This window comes from Photinus pyralis, unplaced genomic scaffold, assembly GCF_008802855.1.
Source record: "Photinus pyralis isolate 1611_PpyrPB1 unplaced genomic scaffold, Ppyr1.3 Ppyr1.4_LG2, whole genome shotgun sequence".
In the NCBI taxonomy this organism is placed as follows: domain Eukaryota; kingdom Metazoa; phylum Arthropoda; class Insecta; order Coleoptera; family Lampyridae; genus Photinus; species Photinus pyralis.
In genome coordinates, this window is record NW_022170403.1 from 12111644 (window position 1) to 12128925 (window position 17282).

General features: G+C 35.8%; 2 protein-coding genes across 3 annotated transcripts; one reads left to right on the forward strand and one right to left on the reverse strand.

Moving 5' to 3' along the window:
• The first annotated feature begins 3327 nt into the window (after positions 1-3327).
• LOC116162982 (serine/threonine-protein kinase 11-interacting protein-like) lies at positions 3328-5473 on the forward strand. Its single transcript, XM_031476784.1, has one exon. It carries the CDS (start codon positions 3485-3487, stop codon positions 5441-5443), a length of 1959 nt encoding a protein of 652 aa, XP_031332644.1. The 5' UTR covers positions 3328-3484; the 3' UTR covers positions 5444-5473.
• Positions 5474-5498: 25 nt separating this feature from the next.
• Positions 5499-14142, reverse strand: LOC116162983 (serine/threonine-protein kinase 11-interacting protein-like). Of its 2 annotated transcripts, none has more exons than XM_031476786.1 (4): positions 13984-14142; positions 12676-13935; positions 12493-12619; positions 5499-5724 (listed from the first exon to the last, which is right to left on the reverse strand). In XM_031476786.1, exons 2-4 carry the CDS (start codon positions 13928-13930, stop codon positions 5637-5639), a joined length of 1470 nt encoding a protein of 489 aa, XP_031332646.1. In that variant the 5' UTR covers positions 13931-13935; positions 13984-14142; the 3' UTR covers positions 5499-5636. The 2 variants fall into 2 exon arrangements, with proteins under 2 accessions (XP_031332646.1, XP_031332645.1); XM_031476785.1 differs by having other exon boundaries at positions 12670-13935; positions 13984-14141.
• Between the last annotated feature and the right edge of the window lie 3140 nt (positions 14143-17282).

Below are 17282 nucleotides of genomic sequence, written 5' to 3' on the forward strand. Positions count from 1 at the left end.
CATCATTTATTTAGTAGAATTTTGTAAACTGGCAATGGTATATTATGTTAGTGGAGGGTATGAAGAGTTGTAACACTATCAGACACATATGTTGCTGGTATCCTTTGCATTGCGTCTGATAACTAATTTTTGTTACTTCCTTATGACTGACGTTTTGCAAGACAAGCATCCTAGATTAACTGAGAACATAACAAAAATAGGAAGCTCTCAATTGTAGATCACCTTTGACTCTTATTACTGATCCTGCAAATCAGGATTGAAATGGCCTTAGCATGTTACCAGATGGTAAATATCATACGCAATTTTAACTTAAATCAGCTATTACTCTCATTGAAGCACACAGAGAAAGATTGGCCAGTATTGGCCCATAGGTAACGTGCGCACTTGACTAATTTTGAATTTTTTAAACGGTGCCAAACAGCTGGTTCCAGTAACGTCTTCGGTGTACCAGAAACGTCAAACTAAACGTGCAGGTTATCTGTCAAAAAACGATATTTTGCGTTATCTTATGGAAAAATAACGTTTTCTACATATAACCTGCAAGTTAATAAGTTTAACGTTAGTGATCACAGGACTGAATGTTTACGTTCGTAATTAAATACTTTACGTACTATGTTTTATCGTCTTGTGTAAACTAAATTTTACGACACCACTCGCAAAACCCTGGTAGAGTAGTTCACTTCAAAGATCCGGTGTGTTACATCCATTGGCAGCTCCTTGTTGTTTTCATTCGAGGACTCATAGCATAGCACTACTGGATGATGAGGAATAAGTATCACATCGGGTAAGTGGAATTTGGGTTACTTACCGTAACTAAACTGATTATTTAATTTTTAAATATATAACTTTTCGGTTTAGAATCGGGATTGGAACCGGAACCAATTGGATTTAAATAAGCGCTTCACTTAGAACCGGAACCGTTATCTAAGAAGTTGTGATAACCAGAACCGATACCGGTACCGTTATTATTAGTGCCACCGGAACCGGTATTTTTCGGTTCTTAAGCATCTAGAGAATTCTAAAGTCAGCATATCATACTTTCTGGAAAGTACACGTCATATTCGCTCTAATTCCTTATCGCCGATGACTGATCCTTTATCGACTTGATGACCAAAAATAAAATCTTGCCTTCTGAACTACGTTAAAAGTTGTAGAATTTGCATTTTATAGTGAGCGAAATTGAATCAAAGACAGTAAGAGAGTTGAAGAGTGTATATAGGAAAGCAATAGTTGAAACTACTGCTACGAAGAAAATAAAAGTAGAAAAAGACAGGCAGTTGACAGAGGTGAAACGAAATGCGTAAACTAAAAATAAGTTTCAATTAAACCTAATAAATATATCTATGAAAAGAATATGTAGGTACACACTTTAATTTTGTGTATTAATTATTTTCTATTAGTAATTAATAATAATTTATATTTTTTAATAATAATTTTATTTATTTATGTGGGAACTCTTAAAACCGAAAAAAAACTGGAACCCTTAAAAATAATTCTACCTAGAAAGTGCGGAACCGGAACCTATATATTTCATATGGGATATCTGATTTCCCCATATTTTGTTGTTAGTTTGATTTAACCAGCAAGGCCATGCATTTTTCCATCTTGTTTTTAACAGAAGGGTTTTATTGGACTAAAGATGAGTCACTTGTTGTACAGCTACCTTTTTCTGTTACCTGTTTGTACTGTACCCTAACCTGTTCTTTGTTTTGCAACTTGCTTTTAACCTGTTTTTTTATATATGTTACCGGCATTCTGCGAAATATTTTGCAAAATGCCTAGGCATTTCGCGAAATGACGAATGCAACAGGCAAAGTAAGAAACGGAACTGCAGTTCGTACTTTGCCTGCCTGTATTTAGGGATTTCGCGAAATGCCTAAACATGCAGGCAAAGTGCGAAGGCTTCGTCATTTCCCACAGATTGTGCATACAGCGTTGCCATTGGATGGTAAAGGACGCGACGGTACTCGCTAAATATTGCGCTCACGTTTAAGCCTCAGTTACACGAGAATAGTAACTCGTGCGAGCCACTAAAACCGAGTGTTGTAAGTATCGTGTAAACAACCATTCCAGTACTGGTTTCTAGTACTCGTTCCAGTGTTCCAGTCGAGTGAATAGAAACAGTTTCTATTTAGTAGAACGAGTTGCCCCCTCTACTTTATACTATCTTCCATTACTTCCCTCGTGTAACATAGTGTTTCTAGTGAAAAAGACGGACAGTCGAGTAGAAATTAAGACATCTTCCAAAATTGCTACCAGATTCTCACATAATAATTTTATCGACATTTTCAAAGCTTGTTTAAACTTTTTAGCTAGAAAAACACGCTTTCTACCATTCATTTTACACGAAAATCAACGCCACTGGAATTGGCTACTTGAAAGCAATTACTAATACCGTGTAAATTGTACCAGACTAGAAGGTCGCTACTCGTGCGAGTACTCGGTTTTAGTGGCTCGCACGAGTTACTATTCTCGTGTAACTGAGGCTTTAGACTGCACTTCTTATATGGGTTTTCTGTTGAGTCACGCTTTGGATTTACTGTGGAGAATATACCAAATGGGGGAAGGTACCAACGCGACGGTTTTACGTTTGGCACAGCTGTACGCGCAATCTGTGGAAAATAACCGAGAATTCCCACTTTGCCCGAATGTTTATGCATATCGCGAAATCACTAAAGAGAGGCAGGGGTAGTGCGAAGTCGAGTTCCATTTCTCACTTTGCCTGCTGCATTGGTAATGCAAAATGCCGGATTTCGCAGTTTGTCGGTAACATATACATGTTCTATGTTTGTTTGTGGTTATTTTTGTTCCCTCTACCACACTCTCAATTGTACACTGTGTTTCTAGTCTTCTCCGCTTCTACCATCGTAGACATACGAATGAGAATACGACAATACGGATATAAGTGCCACCATGCTCAGAAAAGGCCCGGAAAATATGCTTAATTATTAATTATTCTGTTTTGACAGTTGACGCTTTACGTTATTTTAGTTTACACTTTGCTTCTTGTATTTGCTTTATTTTACGTTTTCCGCCTCCAGTTTTATACAAACTCGTCTTTTTCAAGACGCATAGCTTGTATTTACGATCTGATAAGGTATGCAATTCCCTTAAAGTGTTTAAATTTTGCATCAGAATGTACGGTCTAAATTTCTAGCGCCCTCGGACACGCCCTGTCAGAGACTGTCTGAGCGTGGTGCCACTTTATGTCTAATAAATCCATTTTTTTTTTACATACATATTGTTACATCCTGTATACAATGCTAGGCTGTTGTGTCCTTTGGCACTATCACTTTGTCTACACAAGCTAGGCAACCTTTTAGACTTTAATGTTGTCAAGCGACTTAACCTCAAAGATAAATTGTAAACAAACCACCTCCAACTATTATGCATCTCATTATCATCTATTATCTAATTACGTGTCGAGACAGTCAACGCACTTACAAATTTTATTAATGCTTTATACGTAAATATCTAATTTGTAATGGATTACAATGAAATATATCAGTTGGCTGCAATATTAAGGGAAAGTGGTGACAAAGTTCTCGATTGCTCCAGTAAGCTGTCGTTGTCTTCAAACCTTCTGTGTATGTTAAACAGTTCGTTTGTGTTACTGAGTGAGCAACGTGATGTCTTTAATTCTAGTTTTCAAGTCCTGAACAACACTAATATTAATACGGAAATATTTAGAGATCTACAGTTTTTGTACGATTTCATTCAAAGAAGTGTTAGCTTAAAGTTAATTAACGACACACTCGTTAATTCTATAAATGATGCGGTAGACATCACAAAGTTTAAAAATTTGCGGTTTTTGGAGTTGCAGAAAGTTGACGTAACATCAATTATTGGCCTACAAACTGTAAGAACTCAGTTGCAATATTTGATTTGTGTGCGTTCCATCTCTTCTATAAAAAATGTGTTGGAGAAGTGCGGTGGAGACGAAAGTGAAGGTTTTGTTTGGTGCGAACTGAAAGAGGCCACATTTAGTCATAATAAATTGAAGGAAATAGACTCCAGTTTGGAATTAGTTCCATGGTTACACACTCTCGATTTAAGTTACAATATGATTAAAGATGCCCGTCCGTTAAATTGCCTTCCAAACTTGAAGTATATTAACTTGAGCTACAATCATCTAGAAGTAGCACCATCGTTTACGGGTCAAATATGCACACGAATTCAAGTACTAGGTTTAAGTAACAATTTTATTGAGGATGTGTGGGAATTAACGGCGCTCACAAATTTGTGTGAATTAGATTTGAGTAATAATTGCCTCTTGAAGCACGAATCTCTCGCTCCACTTTCATCTTTAGCAGCTCTGCAATGGCTTAATCTTGAAGGAAACCCGTTGAGTTTTCATCCTCATCATAGGAGACGTACTGCTCAGTTGCTGCACATCAATACTGGCACAGTCCGTTTTCTTCTCGATAGAACCTTGTTGAGTAAAGAAGAACGAAGGATGGTCGGTTCGGTGCCTCTAATAACGCATTCCTTACAGAGGTCATATGTGTCATCCTTCTGTTCCAATGTTAGCGAACACACTGTAATTGCCTCAGAGAGACCTCATCGTGTTAGAAGTGCAACTATTATATCGGAAAGTAATCAGGATTCAACCTTGGAAAACAGTTTTGCTTCTGTCACATCACTTTTAGCATCCGTGGATCACTTGGATACAAAGAACAAAATTGAGCAACTACGGCGCGAGTATGGAGAAGCGTGGTTACAATCTCAAGGAGGAGCTGCATTGTTGCAAGATGCTCTGGGATTAGAAAGAACAAAAATTCCACTTTCTTCCAGTCCATATGCGAAGGAATTCTTATTACACGCAAAAGATACCAAATTATCCGAAAAAACTGAAGTTCTGTCTGAGAAATCTACAAATAACACTTTTACTACAGCAACTGATTCGGTGGCATCAGAAAACAACAGTTTATATGCAGGTGAACAAGTTGACTCGTCCGAGGTGGTTGTAAGTGAAGAGGAGGAGGATGATGACGATGAAGAGTTGGGTGAAGGAGAAGAGAACTTGTATCTTGCTAATTTAAAAGACAGTTTGGAACCGATATTTATTGTTTTAACAAATACTCATATATTTGAACGAGAATGCGATACCAGCAAAGAAAAAACCAGATGGCTTTTGGAAACGTTGCAGAGTTGTGAACTTCTAGGCGACGACTGTACTGATATTCGTCTTACATTTGATACAGTTAAAAGAGATCGACGCGAACGAGAGTATGTGCTGGAAGCTGATGAATCCACAAGACTGTCTTGCGTTTTGAATAATATACTCACCAATAGATCACCCTTGGAACAACTAATTGTGTACCAATGTATGAAATGTTCGACACAATTTAGTAATAAAAAGAAACGAGGCCGCTCTACGCCTGTACTGGAATGTCCCGCTTGTCATAGCACAGTTGTCATCGAACATGATGAAAACGAGTGAGTTAATTTAGCTTATAGGATGTTTTTTAGTGTGCCATTAAAAAAAAACGCATGTATAAAATAAAAATTGTATTTGTTGTATGTAATTACAATATATTTTGAACACTTTCTGAGCTGCACAACTTTTCTATGTGATTGAGCATTGGTTATTAAGGCAAATATTTATAATTCTATACTATACAAATAAAAGTTTGTTATAAACTTCGGTGCTGTTCATCCCTAACTTTTTTGAGATCCATCGTTGCCAGAGTGTTCACCACATCTATCGCTACACTTTCTGATCTGAAACAAAAGTCATTAATAGGACTTATTTGGTGCACTGTGTGGGATAGTAAGATTTTCTTAAGTTTGCACGCCCATCATTGGTGTATTACATCCGAATTAAGTATGTTTACATCGAGGTTTACATAGTACAGTGGCACTACGTTCAGAAAGTCCCTGACAGGGCGTGTCCGAGGGCGCTATATAGAAATGTTGACTGTACATTCTCATGCAAAATTTGATTCTTTAGTAAATATAAATAAGTAGGCCACGCGCTATATGAGTTGCATAAGGGGAAACAGTAAAATTATTAATTTTATTTCTACAAAACTTAAACACATTTAAGATGTTAGATTTTGAACACAATTTACAATTCTGATGCACTTTTGCTGTGTAAATATTGACAGTTATTGAAACAATCACATTGAAATTAATACCGCTCACATTGACTAAATTAACACACAACCAAAGAGTAACTAATAATAAGAGATGCAGCGTATCATTAAATTGTGAAATACGAGGTGAAATAGTTTGAATTTACTCAGCACTGGGAGGGCGATACCCTGGCCCTCTAGTAACTAAGTTGAATAACTAAAATGTACCGTAAAGTTGGTGAGATTATAGGTACCTGCAGCAAAACGGTAACATTATTCTTGGCGATGTTGCCAAAGATACTCTCCATAATTTCAAAGCTGTGTGGGCGAGAGTCAGGTTACTCAAAGCAATGAGTATCAAACTAACATAACAACAACATAAATTGTCTCGCACTTCCCCGGTTATCACCTTTCAGTGCGATCATTCTATAAATAAAAAATATAACCTGCCACCTGTTTAATTCTTTAATGATAATATAACTGTCCTATACTTACTCCCATTATTTACATAAACTCTGCTTTGTACTTGTGAAAACACATACGCAATTTGAGAACAATTCATAATTTTTTTAAACTCATTACCAAAGGCATTTACAGAGAAGTTGCCTTGTCGTTCTCATACATCGAAGGCGCGAATAGCTACTCGTCATTTAGGTATAGTTTGCACCTAGGTGAGGACCATTGAATTTATAACTGTCAAATTCAATGCTGCGACCTTTTTCTACTTGGTCAGATGAAACAAAATTTAATTGTACAACACGATCAAGGGATAGGTGCGTTTAGTACGTCCATACTTTCTTCCAGATCATTTATAATTTGTAATACTGTCTGTCTGTCTCTCCGTGTACACGATATCTTTGTTTAGAAACATCCAATTGCTTTGAAAAATGGTACACATAACACATGTAACATGTTCTTAAATAAAAACTACTGTTTTTCAGCTACGTAGTTACAGTCCAAAAACAATTTCGAGGATGGTTGGGTATCAGTTATATCGGATTTTTATGTTAGTTTTTAGTATTAAAATTTTGCGATGGCTTACTGTGTATTTGACGGATGCAACATCCTGTATACTTATGGAAATGTGCAACTTTTTGATTTACCTGACCATGCTACACAAAAAGAATTTGGGGGTCTGTTAACGACCATTTTGAATGTCTGGCTAAAGAAAGAATGCGCAAGAATCTCTATAGCTAGTGCGACTTTGATTTCATTTATCCCCATTATGGATGTTGCAAAAAAATCTTGGCATTCGGGGGGACTATGGTTAACGCTAGCGTCCCATTACTTCAAATAGCGAGCGCTGTGTTCATCAAATCTAGTAGGTACCACAACACTTTGGGTTCAGCTTCAGATCATTGGTAGAGCAAAATCTTCATTGATTCATTAATTTCGGCGCGGAAACTTTAAAATGAGTTGGCTTTATGCAAAATAACATAACACAGAGACAGATCGACATCATCGAGATTTTGTTTGATCCGGATTCCTGGTGCTTCAAAACGTGTATTCTCGTAAAGTGTAGGGAGTGATTTAGATTTTCCATTGTGTTAATTCCATAGAGGAAATACAATCATACCGAATGCCGAAATCATAACAGTAATCCTTTTTCAATATGCAGTAGTAAATTTACCTAGGTACGTAGCAAAGAATACTTAATCTTTGCTACGAATAAAATTAAATTATGTACGAATATGAAAATAACGAGTTCAAAGGTCGCTTTGCAAAATAATATTAAATAAAGATGCATGAAGTTATGGCATAAGGCAACATTGCAAATGAGAACCTACAAGGCATCGTCATCGAGGTTAATTAATTAATAATATTTCATGTGGTTAGGCAACACATTTAACAGATAACTATTTCAATGAAATCTATTCCGTTGTACTTCTTATTATTAAGTATTCTTTGACACAACCTTTAACTTTTTTCGTTCATTATCGTCACTTGACCACTCATCTTCATTGGAACTGCCGGACCTCACAATCACTGCAATCGATAATAAGAATGTAGGAACGAGCAGTGTTGGATTGTGGTTGGTATCCCATTACACCAACGATCCTCTACAGTATAACATCCACAATGCCGCATTCCATTTGAAATTATTTCACATATTATATTTTGAGGTTAAAATTTTTTTACACATTTTTTATTTTATTGCCTTTATTTTATGGTGGGCGGAGTGTTAGCAATTTGCTACTCTTCCCACTCAACGGTAGGTGGTTTTTGAGTGCGACCTCCATCTTGCATTTTTGTGATAGGTCCTTAGAAAGCTTATTTTTTTCTCTTTCCTACGACCTTAATCATGAATAATGCTAAATTAGAAAAAACTTGTCAAATGGTCCATACTACAATAGTTGTAAGGAAACTTATTATCTTAGATCATATAAATAATGCATAGTATCCGGTAGAATACCGAGTAGGTTACACACTGCCCTGGCGTGTTATTTCCCAGGAACATAAAGAGGTTTAAGTGTTGTAGTTCACACCAGACGCTTACTGGTCTTACGAGTGGTCTTATGTATTAACAAATCTGTTTTAAAATTGGATTTGTACTTGGCGACAACATAACAACGGTCACATTTTAAATCCTTGGCAGATTATTATGTTTGGTGAAATCGCACTGTGCACACTTTAAATCCTTGGTGACCTTGTATGTTAATAAACGAGTTTTATAATAATATTTATCGTTCATTTACTGCTTTCCATTTGGGTGAAAGAGGAGCTCTAAGCTGTACTGTGCACGATGCCCTGTGTTCCTTTTAAGAAAGCTTCGAGCTCTGACGCGCCCGAAATTGGATTTCCCTTGTCCCCTCATGCACCACCTATTTGCTTGGGGCTTGTAACACTTTTGTGGTTATTTACGTACTGTGAATGTCAATTCAAATGTGTTAAAAATGAACAACTTGCAAAATGAGCTGCTCCGAACGAACTGCACCAGAGCTTCACGCACTCAAATGGAAAGCAGTAGTATATATAGTCACACTGGATACATTTTAAATTCTTGGTAGTGATCTACTTACGGTGCAAAATATATCTCTGTCTGTGTTAGGTATGTTGGCACACATGCTTCTTATTGGAAGTAAATGGGAGGCTATATCTATGTATGTATGATTTAAATTCTAACCTTATTTAACACCTGCTAATTGCATTTTGTTAATTTTGACGTTCTGGTAATTTTGAGGTTAATTTAAAGGTCTCTAATGTAAATTGCAATATATTAGCTAGCTAAGCGTATTCTAATGACATATCACATGACCTATGTATCAATTAAAAAAATTCAAGATGGCGGTCGCACTCAAAAACCACGTGTAAAAAACCATTTTTTTAACCTCAAAATATGTGAAATAATTTCAAATGGAAGCGTACTAATTTTCATGTCGAAATCTCAATCGATTTAGATTAATAGCTTTGGTTCCTTCTTTAATAGTGACCTTGTATATAATTGAGTAACAAATAATATGTTATACATTATACACAAGATAACGATTTTACCAAACTCAGGAGAACTACAGGTCCGCCTAACCATAACGAATAGCCAATACACTTCTGTCACTAGTAAATACCTCTTTTTCATGTTAATAAATATAGTGTTTGAGATAATAGGATTACCTCAGTATCTCTTTTATTTGGCGAGATTCGTAAAAATCGCCAAATATAATTTTGTATGCGACGTTACGGTCTATCCGATGGAATATCAAACTTTTCCAGTATCACTTCCAGTTAAACCAAAAATCTACAACATTTGTTTTTCAAATGCAATGCCTATGTTTTTTAAGATCTTTGAAGAGAGCAATCAATTTGCTGTATGACAACATAAAATATGCATATGGTTGATCTACACAAAAAATTATATCATACCACGCATCATTTAAATGTGAGTGAAAAAATTCGTTACGCCGCTTGTGAGCAAGAGGAGAAGAGTGCACTTTCAAATTTGATTTTAATAGCCCTTATGGACAATTTATGCCTTAACGAGAATAAAAACCTGAAATAATTTTTAATTTCTGATCGAATGACAACAATACAAAGTCTGTAAGTGGTGTAGATCTGGAGCCTTTGTGATGCAGAGAGACAGACATTACGAGCCCAAAAGTTTTTTGAAAGTGCACTAAAAATATTGTCTGCACAATGACACAGAAGTTGTTCTTCTGGTCCCAGGAAGCGGCCATATCTTCGATCGCCCTGGAATACATCCACTTTCTCGCCTTGGTACACAAAGTACGATTTAGTGTCATACAACCACCGCTAGGGGGCGAAACAAGCATGATTATTTTACAGTGACTATAGAGACAGTGGCGACAATAGAGTGTCTAATTTTTGATTGGTCGTTGAGATCGGCCGCCATTTTGCGTCAAATTTCACGTGTTTCCGGTAATAGTTACGCTCACGCGCATTCCCGCGCTTCTATAAACGTCACTGGTTGACAAATTTGAAGGACAGGTGCCATGATATTCCTACAAAAAATAGTACCATGACAGATGACAGCCTGACATTAGCGACTTCTGCAGTCAAGTGCCAGAGGCAGACGATAAAAAATTTGTGTTTGGATGGCCGTGAATTCAATACCTAATTGTATTTCCGCGTGCATTGGAGGACAAAGGCATCGAAAAATAGCTGAAAACGAATGTGGCGGAACCTAATATGTGTGACAATGTGGCAGCAATTGAGGATATTGTTGTGAAACGCAATACCATATTCGACTCGCAGTGCAATAGCCCATCGAACAATTTCTATGAGTTGGATTCAGCGAAGAGATTATGTTGACGAGGCAGAGTAACACGTTCAATTGAAAGGATGGTTTTCAGAAAGCAGTTGATGGAATCTGGACCATCCACTCAGGCGGAGCTGTGGAAGTTGAAAGATATGATGCTGAACCCACTGATGTGTGACTTGTGGGATGATCAAAAAGTGTTTTCAATTAGACTTACTCAATGGTAGCGAAAATCATAATTATACGTCTTTTGGTAATAAATTGATTGGAGAGGAATTTTGTGTTGTATTTAATAAGTGTAATAATCCGTTCTTCTTGATATTACTGTCTTTTCATTTCCTTCACCTGCAAGAAAACGTTTAGAAAATAGTCGTTCATGCCGTAATATGTGTAAGGTAAGCACAGCGCGGGTATTTTGACTGCTCCCTAATATGATATTGCGGCGTATGCCACACATGCCTACGAGTGTTGCCAACTTTTTGACGCAAAATGGCGGCCGAACTCCTATTGTCGCCACTGTCTCTATAAAGTCACTGTAGATAATTTCTAAACTTCGTGACTGAAATGCCAAATGGAAAGATATACAATGTGTTTAAATTGAAGTTGGCACTTGAATTAGAGCTATTATGTATTATTATTTTCCAGCATATTTTGCCTATTTCTTCTCCTGTTTAAAGTATCGGTCGCACACAATCTTTGCCTAAAAAACTTTGGTCACTACTGATCCTTTAATTTCATTTTATTGACAGTTTTTTTATGAATACAGGCCGTTCCATTTAAGAAAAAGTTACTTTATAGAAAATCTAGATAACCTGATGTGCAGTTGTTTTACTGATTTGACCATTGCAATTGTATGAAAAAATTTGCTAATTTAACCAACTCCGCAACTGCAATAATAACAAGCTTAGCAATATACTGCCGCCTTCAAAATAGTATTATCATAATAATTACGAAATTGGAAAACAAAATACTCTCGTGTATTTTTTTTATTTTGAAAAATAACGGGAGGGATTTTCAAAAATGTGGTGTTTTAAAAGTCGATATACTACTAGAGATTTCAATAGCGTGCCTGCAGTATTTAGCGTTATTCATGTTTGCCAGATGGCGTTTTGGTTTAAAGACGAAGTCATAGATTTTAACCACTCATTTCTCCAAAAATTTAAATAGAACTGTATTAGTCTAACTTTTGAAAATATTATTTGTTTTGCCCCCCCTGTGTAACTAAAAATAATTGTTAATATTTCGTCTTGACAACAATTATACAACAAAATTGTCTATATTTACTACCTGAGCTACAGCAGGGTGCCATTCTTATTTAGCTACCTGGTATAAGTTTCCCATTGGCGATAATTATACAAAACTAAAAATAAAATCTGCAACATATTTTCTGGGCTATATCTGTGCAAAGTTCTATATCATTTATCGAGATATACTCACCAGCAATTGGTATTTCTTAATACACTGTTTCATTCAGCATAGGTAATTTAAACCAGACAGTGAAAGTTAATCATTTTGCTAAACATCAAACGTCATTCATACAAATTGCGGGTGAAAAATTGTTTGAAAACCTCTAATGACCCACTCATTGCTCAATTAGTTCATTAGTCTTATACTTAACTGATGTCGTATAATTACCCATTATTTGGCAATCAGTTAATTGATTAACCATTAGTCAATCCACCAATTATTACACTAATACCTTACCTAATATTTCCTAAGTCAGAACAAATGACTTCTATGCTACTCTGACTAGGATTGCTGATTATTTCAATATCACTCTCATAGTGAGCTGCCTTCTCCTTTTCATTGCTCATAATTGATGTGGCTGATCCTGTGTAAATTGAATGTTTCAACTTTGACAGATATTATACAAGAACGAACCTATACTTAGTTGTGAAGCTGACATTGGCCTATTTACGTTGCCGATTCCACTATCTTGCATTCCCAAGCAGTCGGCGAGCCTGCATTTCTTCTTTTCGTTCTCCTTATGTTCAAAATCCATTTCAGATTTTATAGTAGCTAGCGAACTAGTGCTCGATTCCATATCCGATGACACACCCGTGTCTCCAATGCTAAGATTTTTGCATTGCATTCGCATGACAGTATTCTCACTTCCGAAAGACTCTACTGATGGCAAATGAGATCTAGTGGAAGCCATTACGTAACGTACTGAACCAATCACTTGCCTTTCTCCTTTGTTTAGCTTTTTATTTTCCAACATAAAATCTTGATTCGCAACATTAAAATGTAAATAATATGCCGTATTCATTCTATGACAAGGGTGAAAACTTAACGGGTTCCCAACCAAGTTTAAGTATTTTAATAAGGACAAATTCGCTAAAGGTAATAATCCCGAATGTTCCAATAAGCAATTGTTGCTCAGGTCTAATTCGCTCAAATTAATTAATACTGCTAGTTCGTCGATGTTTTCTATAAAATTATTACAAAGTACAAGAATGCGCAGGTGGCTGCATAATTCTCCCGAAAATGCAGGTACAGTTTCTAGTTGATTATAACTTAGGTTGATGTGTTTCAAGTTAGAAAGGCAATTTAGTAATTGGGCGTTATGTAAATGATTGTGACTAAGATCCAAGGTGTGTAAACATGGAGCATATTCGAGACTATGATCTAAAGTATCGATGCTATTGTAACTGAAAACTGCTTCCTTTAATTCATTCCACATAAAACCTTCACTGTTATCAGCACCGCAATATTCAAGTACTTCTTTGACTCTACGCAAACTTCGTACGCATATTAAATATTTCAGTTGGTGTCGAAAAGTGTGCAAACCTTTGATTAAATTGAGGCTTAACCTTTGCACTTCTAACAAACGCAAATTCTTAAAAAATCGTATATCGAGTATCTTCTCATTATTCCAAAAAGCACCATCCGGCAGTATTTTTAAGGCAAACGTTTTCTGTAGGAAATCATACACAAATTCTAATTCGCTATGATTTCCATTAAATACGTGAAAATTATGATTAAACATCTGACGTTCATTCCATACATTTTCCAATGAACTGTTGAGGTTATAAAGTAACGAGGCTGATAAAGATAGTTTACTAGAAGCGTCTAAAATCTTATCACCATTTTCTCGCAGCAACGCAACTAGTCCATTTAAATTGCTGCATGGAAAGGCCATTTGTTCTAAAAAAAAATTGTTTACAAAATATTTGAAGTAAGCATCAGTATCACCTTAAATAAATAACGAAAATTTTAGTGGATAATCAGGAAAATTCATTAATTACTTCAAGTGGTGACATAATAAATTAGAGAGCAGTTAATGTTCTTTGTTTCTATTTTGTTATTAAACGTCATTTTAAATATATCAGATGATCACATTTTTAGTTATTTTTTTTGTTGGAATGAATTAATGAATTCCCCTAGCCATTCAAAGCTATGTGAAGATAGCAACGGAAAATTGGCAATGAACTACGCACTATAGAGCGGCACACACATATATACAGGGTGTAGCACCTAAGACCCCCTCGGATCATAATTCCTTTACCATAAAAGATTCCGAAAAAAGTCCTAGAGCAAAATTGTACACATTTATCGTCGCGTCGCCATATTTCTAAAATATTTTTGATCACCATGTGGACTAAATAACATCGGAGACTGTACAACAGGAACCAAATGGAAGGTGAAGGAGGAATTGTTAAAAAGGTAAGTTACACCCAGGGTAAAGCAGAACATGTTCTCAATGTATGATCTTAAAGAATTAGTTGGAGTAACTTTCCCGGATGTCGTAGGCGTAGTCGGTGCAGGAAAATGGCCCCCAGAAATATATTTCGAGAGAGAAACAGGAAAAAAGATAACTCTCAATTCCAAGACGAGAAGACTGTTGTACGAAATGCAATTGAATGAAGGATCTGGGAAAACCGAAAAACTTAAAGGGAATTGGGACGAAAAGGAAATATGTTGGAGTGAAATGTTTAAAAATCCATCACTCGGAATCGATGCTGTCACCTCATGGCGTTTCGCAAAAAACAGACTGGCCGACATGATTTTTCTTAACAAAATTGGTGTAACTACAGATAAAAACTGTTTATGGTGCAACGAGGACGGTACAGCATGGCACTTAATAGTAGAGTGTAATTTAACAGATGAACTGTGGAAACAAGTCAAAATACTAGTGTGCAAATTATTAAATAGACAATCAGCAATGCCAAGTGATATGTATAGACTTTTCAAAAACAGAAACAACAATCCAGAAATTAATTTAGCAAACTTTTTGATAGTGTTAGCCATAAGTACTATATACAAACAATATATAGTTTACACAAAAAACAATGTGGTTCCGCGATATTTAAAAAATTATAAAACGCGATTAAAAAACAGAATCCTAACCGAGTACCGATGGCATCTAACAGATGGTGATGTAAACATTTTTGTCTTGAAGTGGTGCGCGGGTGGTGTTTTGTGCAATTTGGGCGAGGACGGAGAGCTCTGTGTAGGGGAGGACATAGACTGATTTATATAGGATAATCAAATATGCAACAAATTTGGGTTTTTATGTATGTAGGCAAAGGTATCTGCAAGTAGTTGGAAAATGTATAGTTTTTAATAAATAATAATAATAATAATAAACACACGTATTCCAGTGGCGTATCAAACTTGCGTTTTTTTTTAAAAATGGAACACCTCATACTTAATTACTGATTAACGATTTCGCTGTTATAACTTAATCTGAAATCTATCGATCAACAACATACTTTTAACAATTTTGCATATTTTTGTTATCCCGGCCGCGCGGTTACACAGTTCATTTCTTAGAGAATTTGTTACTATGAGGTTCATTGAGGTATACTTACCACCTAAAATAAACATGTCGTCCTCTTGGGCGAGCTTCCTGAAAATCAATAGCGTCCTACTTGTCCAAAGTACTTGTACCTACATCAAATTTCAACACGATCGGTCACTTTCAAAAAGAGTTATAGCGCACGCGGAAGGACGGACAACAATACAAAAATATTGTAACGTGATTTATAAATTCGGGTTCGATTTATATCAATATTTATTAAACAAAACTAAAACACTATAAAAACCGTACAATTTATATCGATTATTTATATCACACACTTCGCAATTTATATTTCCGCGCTCGATCTCGTTCGGTAGTAAAAACTGCCGCGATGTTCGGTCCGCAACCATTTATACACGCAAGCAATGTAAGTCCAGGAACATTCGCGTACAGTCTCGAATATTCCTACACAAATCCACTATCGCGCGCGTAGAAAATTCCAGAGCGCCAAAGGTGACGTCATGTCTGGAGCGTTTCCGTTACAATATGAATTTTCTACAACTAAATTCCGAACGATCTTCGAGATCTTCACACACCCATCATTTTGCAATACCTTAATAAGTGGTCGATTCTGTCCCGCCAGATCGGCATAGTTTGTTTTACTTTTGTTCGAGGTGCCTACCTCATGTCCCAATTTTCATCTGCATAGTTGCTTGAAGTTTAAGGAATATTTAAGTACAGAAAACCGGACATTCATTTCATATCATATGTTCTGTAACAGAAGTTATAAAAGAAACCCTTTTCTTGGAGGTGTGGGCAGTTTTTGGACTGTAACTTTTTGGCTCGTCACAATAGCGACTTTTTATGTTTACCAACGAACCACACTAATCGTATATGAAAAAGAATTATTATACTACTGTATGCGTATGTCCAAATCTGCGTCTCTATTCAACTTTGAATTAAAACCGAAAAATAAAAAAAAATTACGAAAAGACTAAAAGAGTGATCGTATTTTGAGCACATTTCAATGACCAAGAAATTTACAAAAGCAAATTGTATCGCTTATGCCTTGAAAATCCACCAAACATCCAACAGCCCCCTAATTTCAATAAATACCCAGTCAGGTACGGAAATTTAATTTGGTACCACAACCATTACTGGTTTTAATTGTGGTTTTTAGATATCTATAGCTATACCATTAAGGGGAAAATGAGAATGATACACGTTATATAATTTATATTTTATTCAGTACAATATGCAGACACAATTCAATTTAACAATATAGTGTCATATACCTCAATAACATAACTTTGCAGTGAAAGAAGTCTGTTACTGTGAATTTCTTAGTCAGAAACATCACACATATATTGAAATTACTATCTAATTAAATAAAATATGTCTTGTTTTTACGGCAGATCTATAACATTATGCCTACAGTTAACACATACAGAGTTTCCATATCACATAATCGTTCACATGAACAGCACCAATTTTCATTACTGTGAAAAATTACTGAGCAATCTTATAACCAAAGCTTTCCTTTCATCTCATATAAAATCATGATAAACTGCAGTATTAAGATAATCATTAATCATTATAAAAATTAGATAATGAAGAATTTTGGTTAAGAAAATCAAATTATTGTCATTATACAAAACTACAAAACCTAGTCAGTTCTGTACAATATGGGTACAGAATACCTATACTATGTTCTCACAGCAACATTTTTCGGATGTAGTACAGTAACACA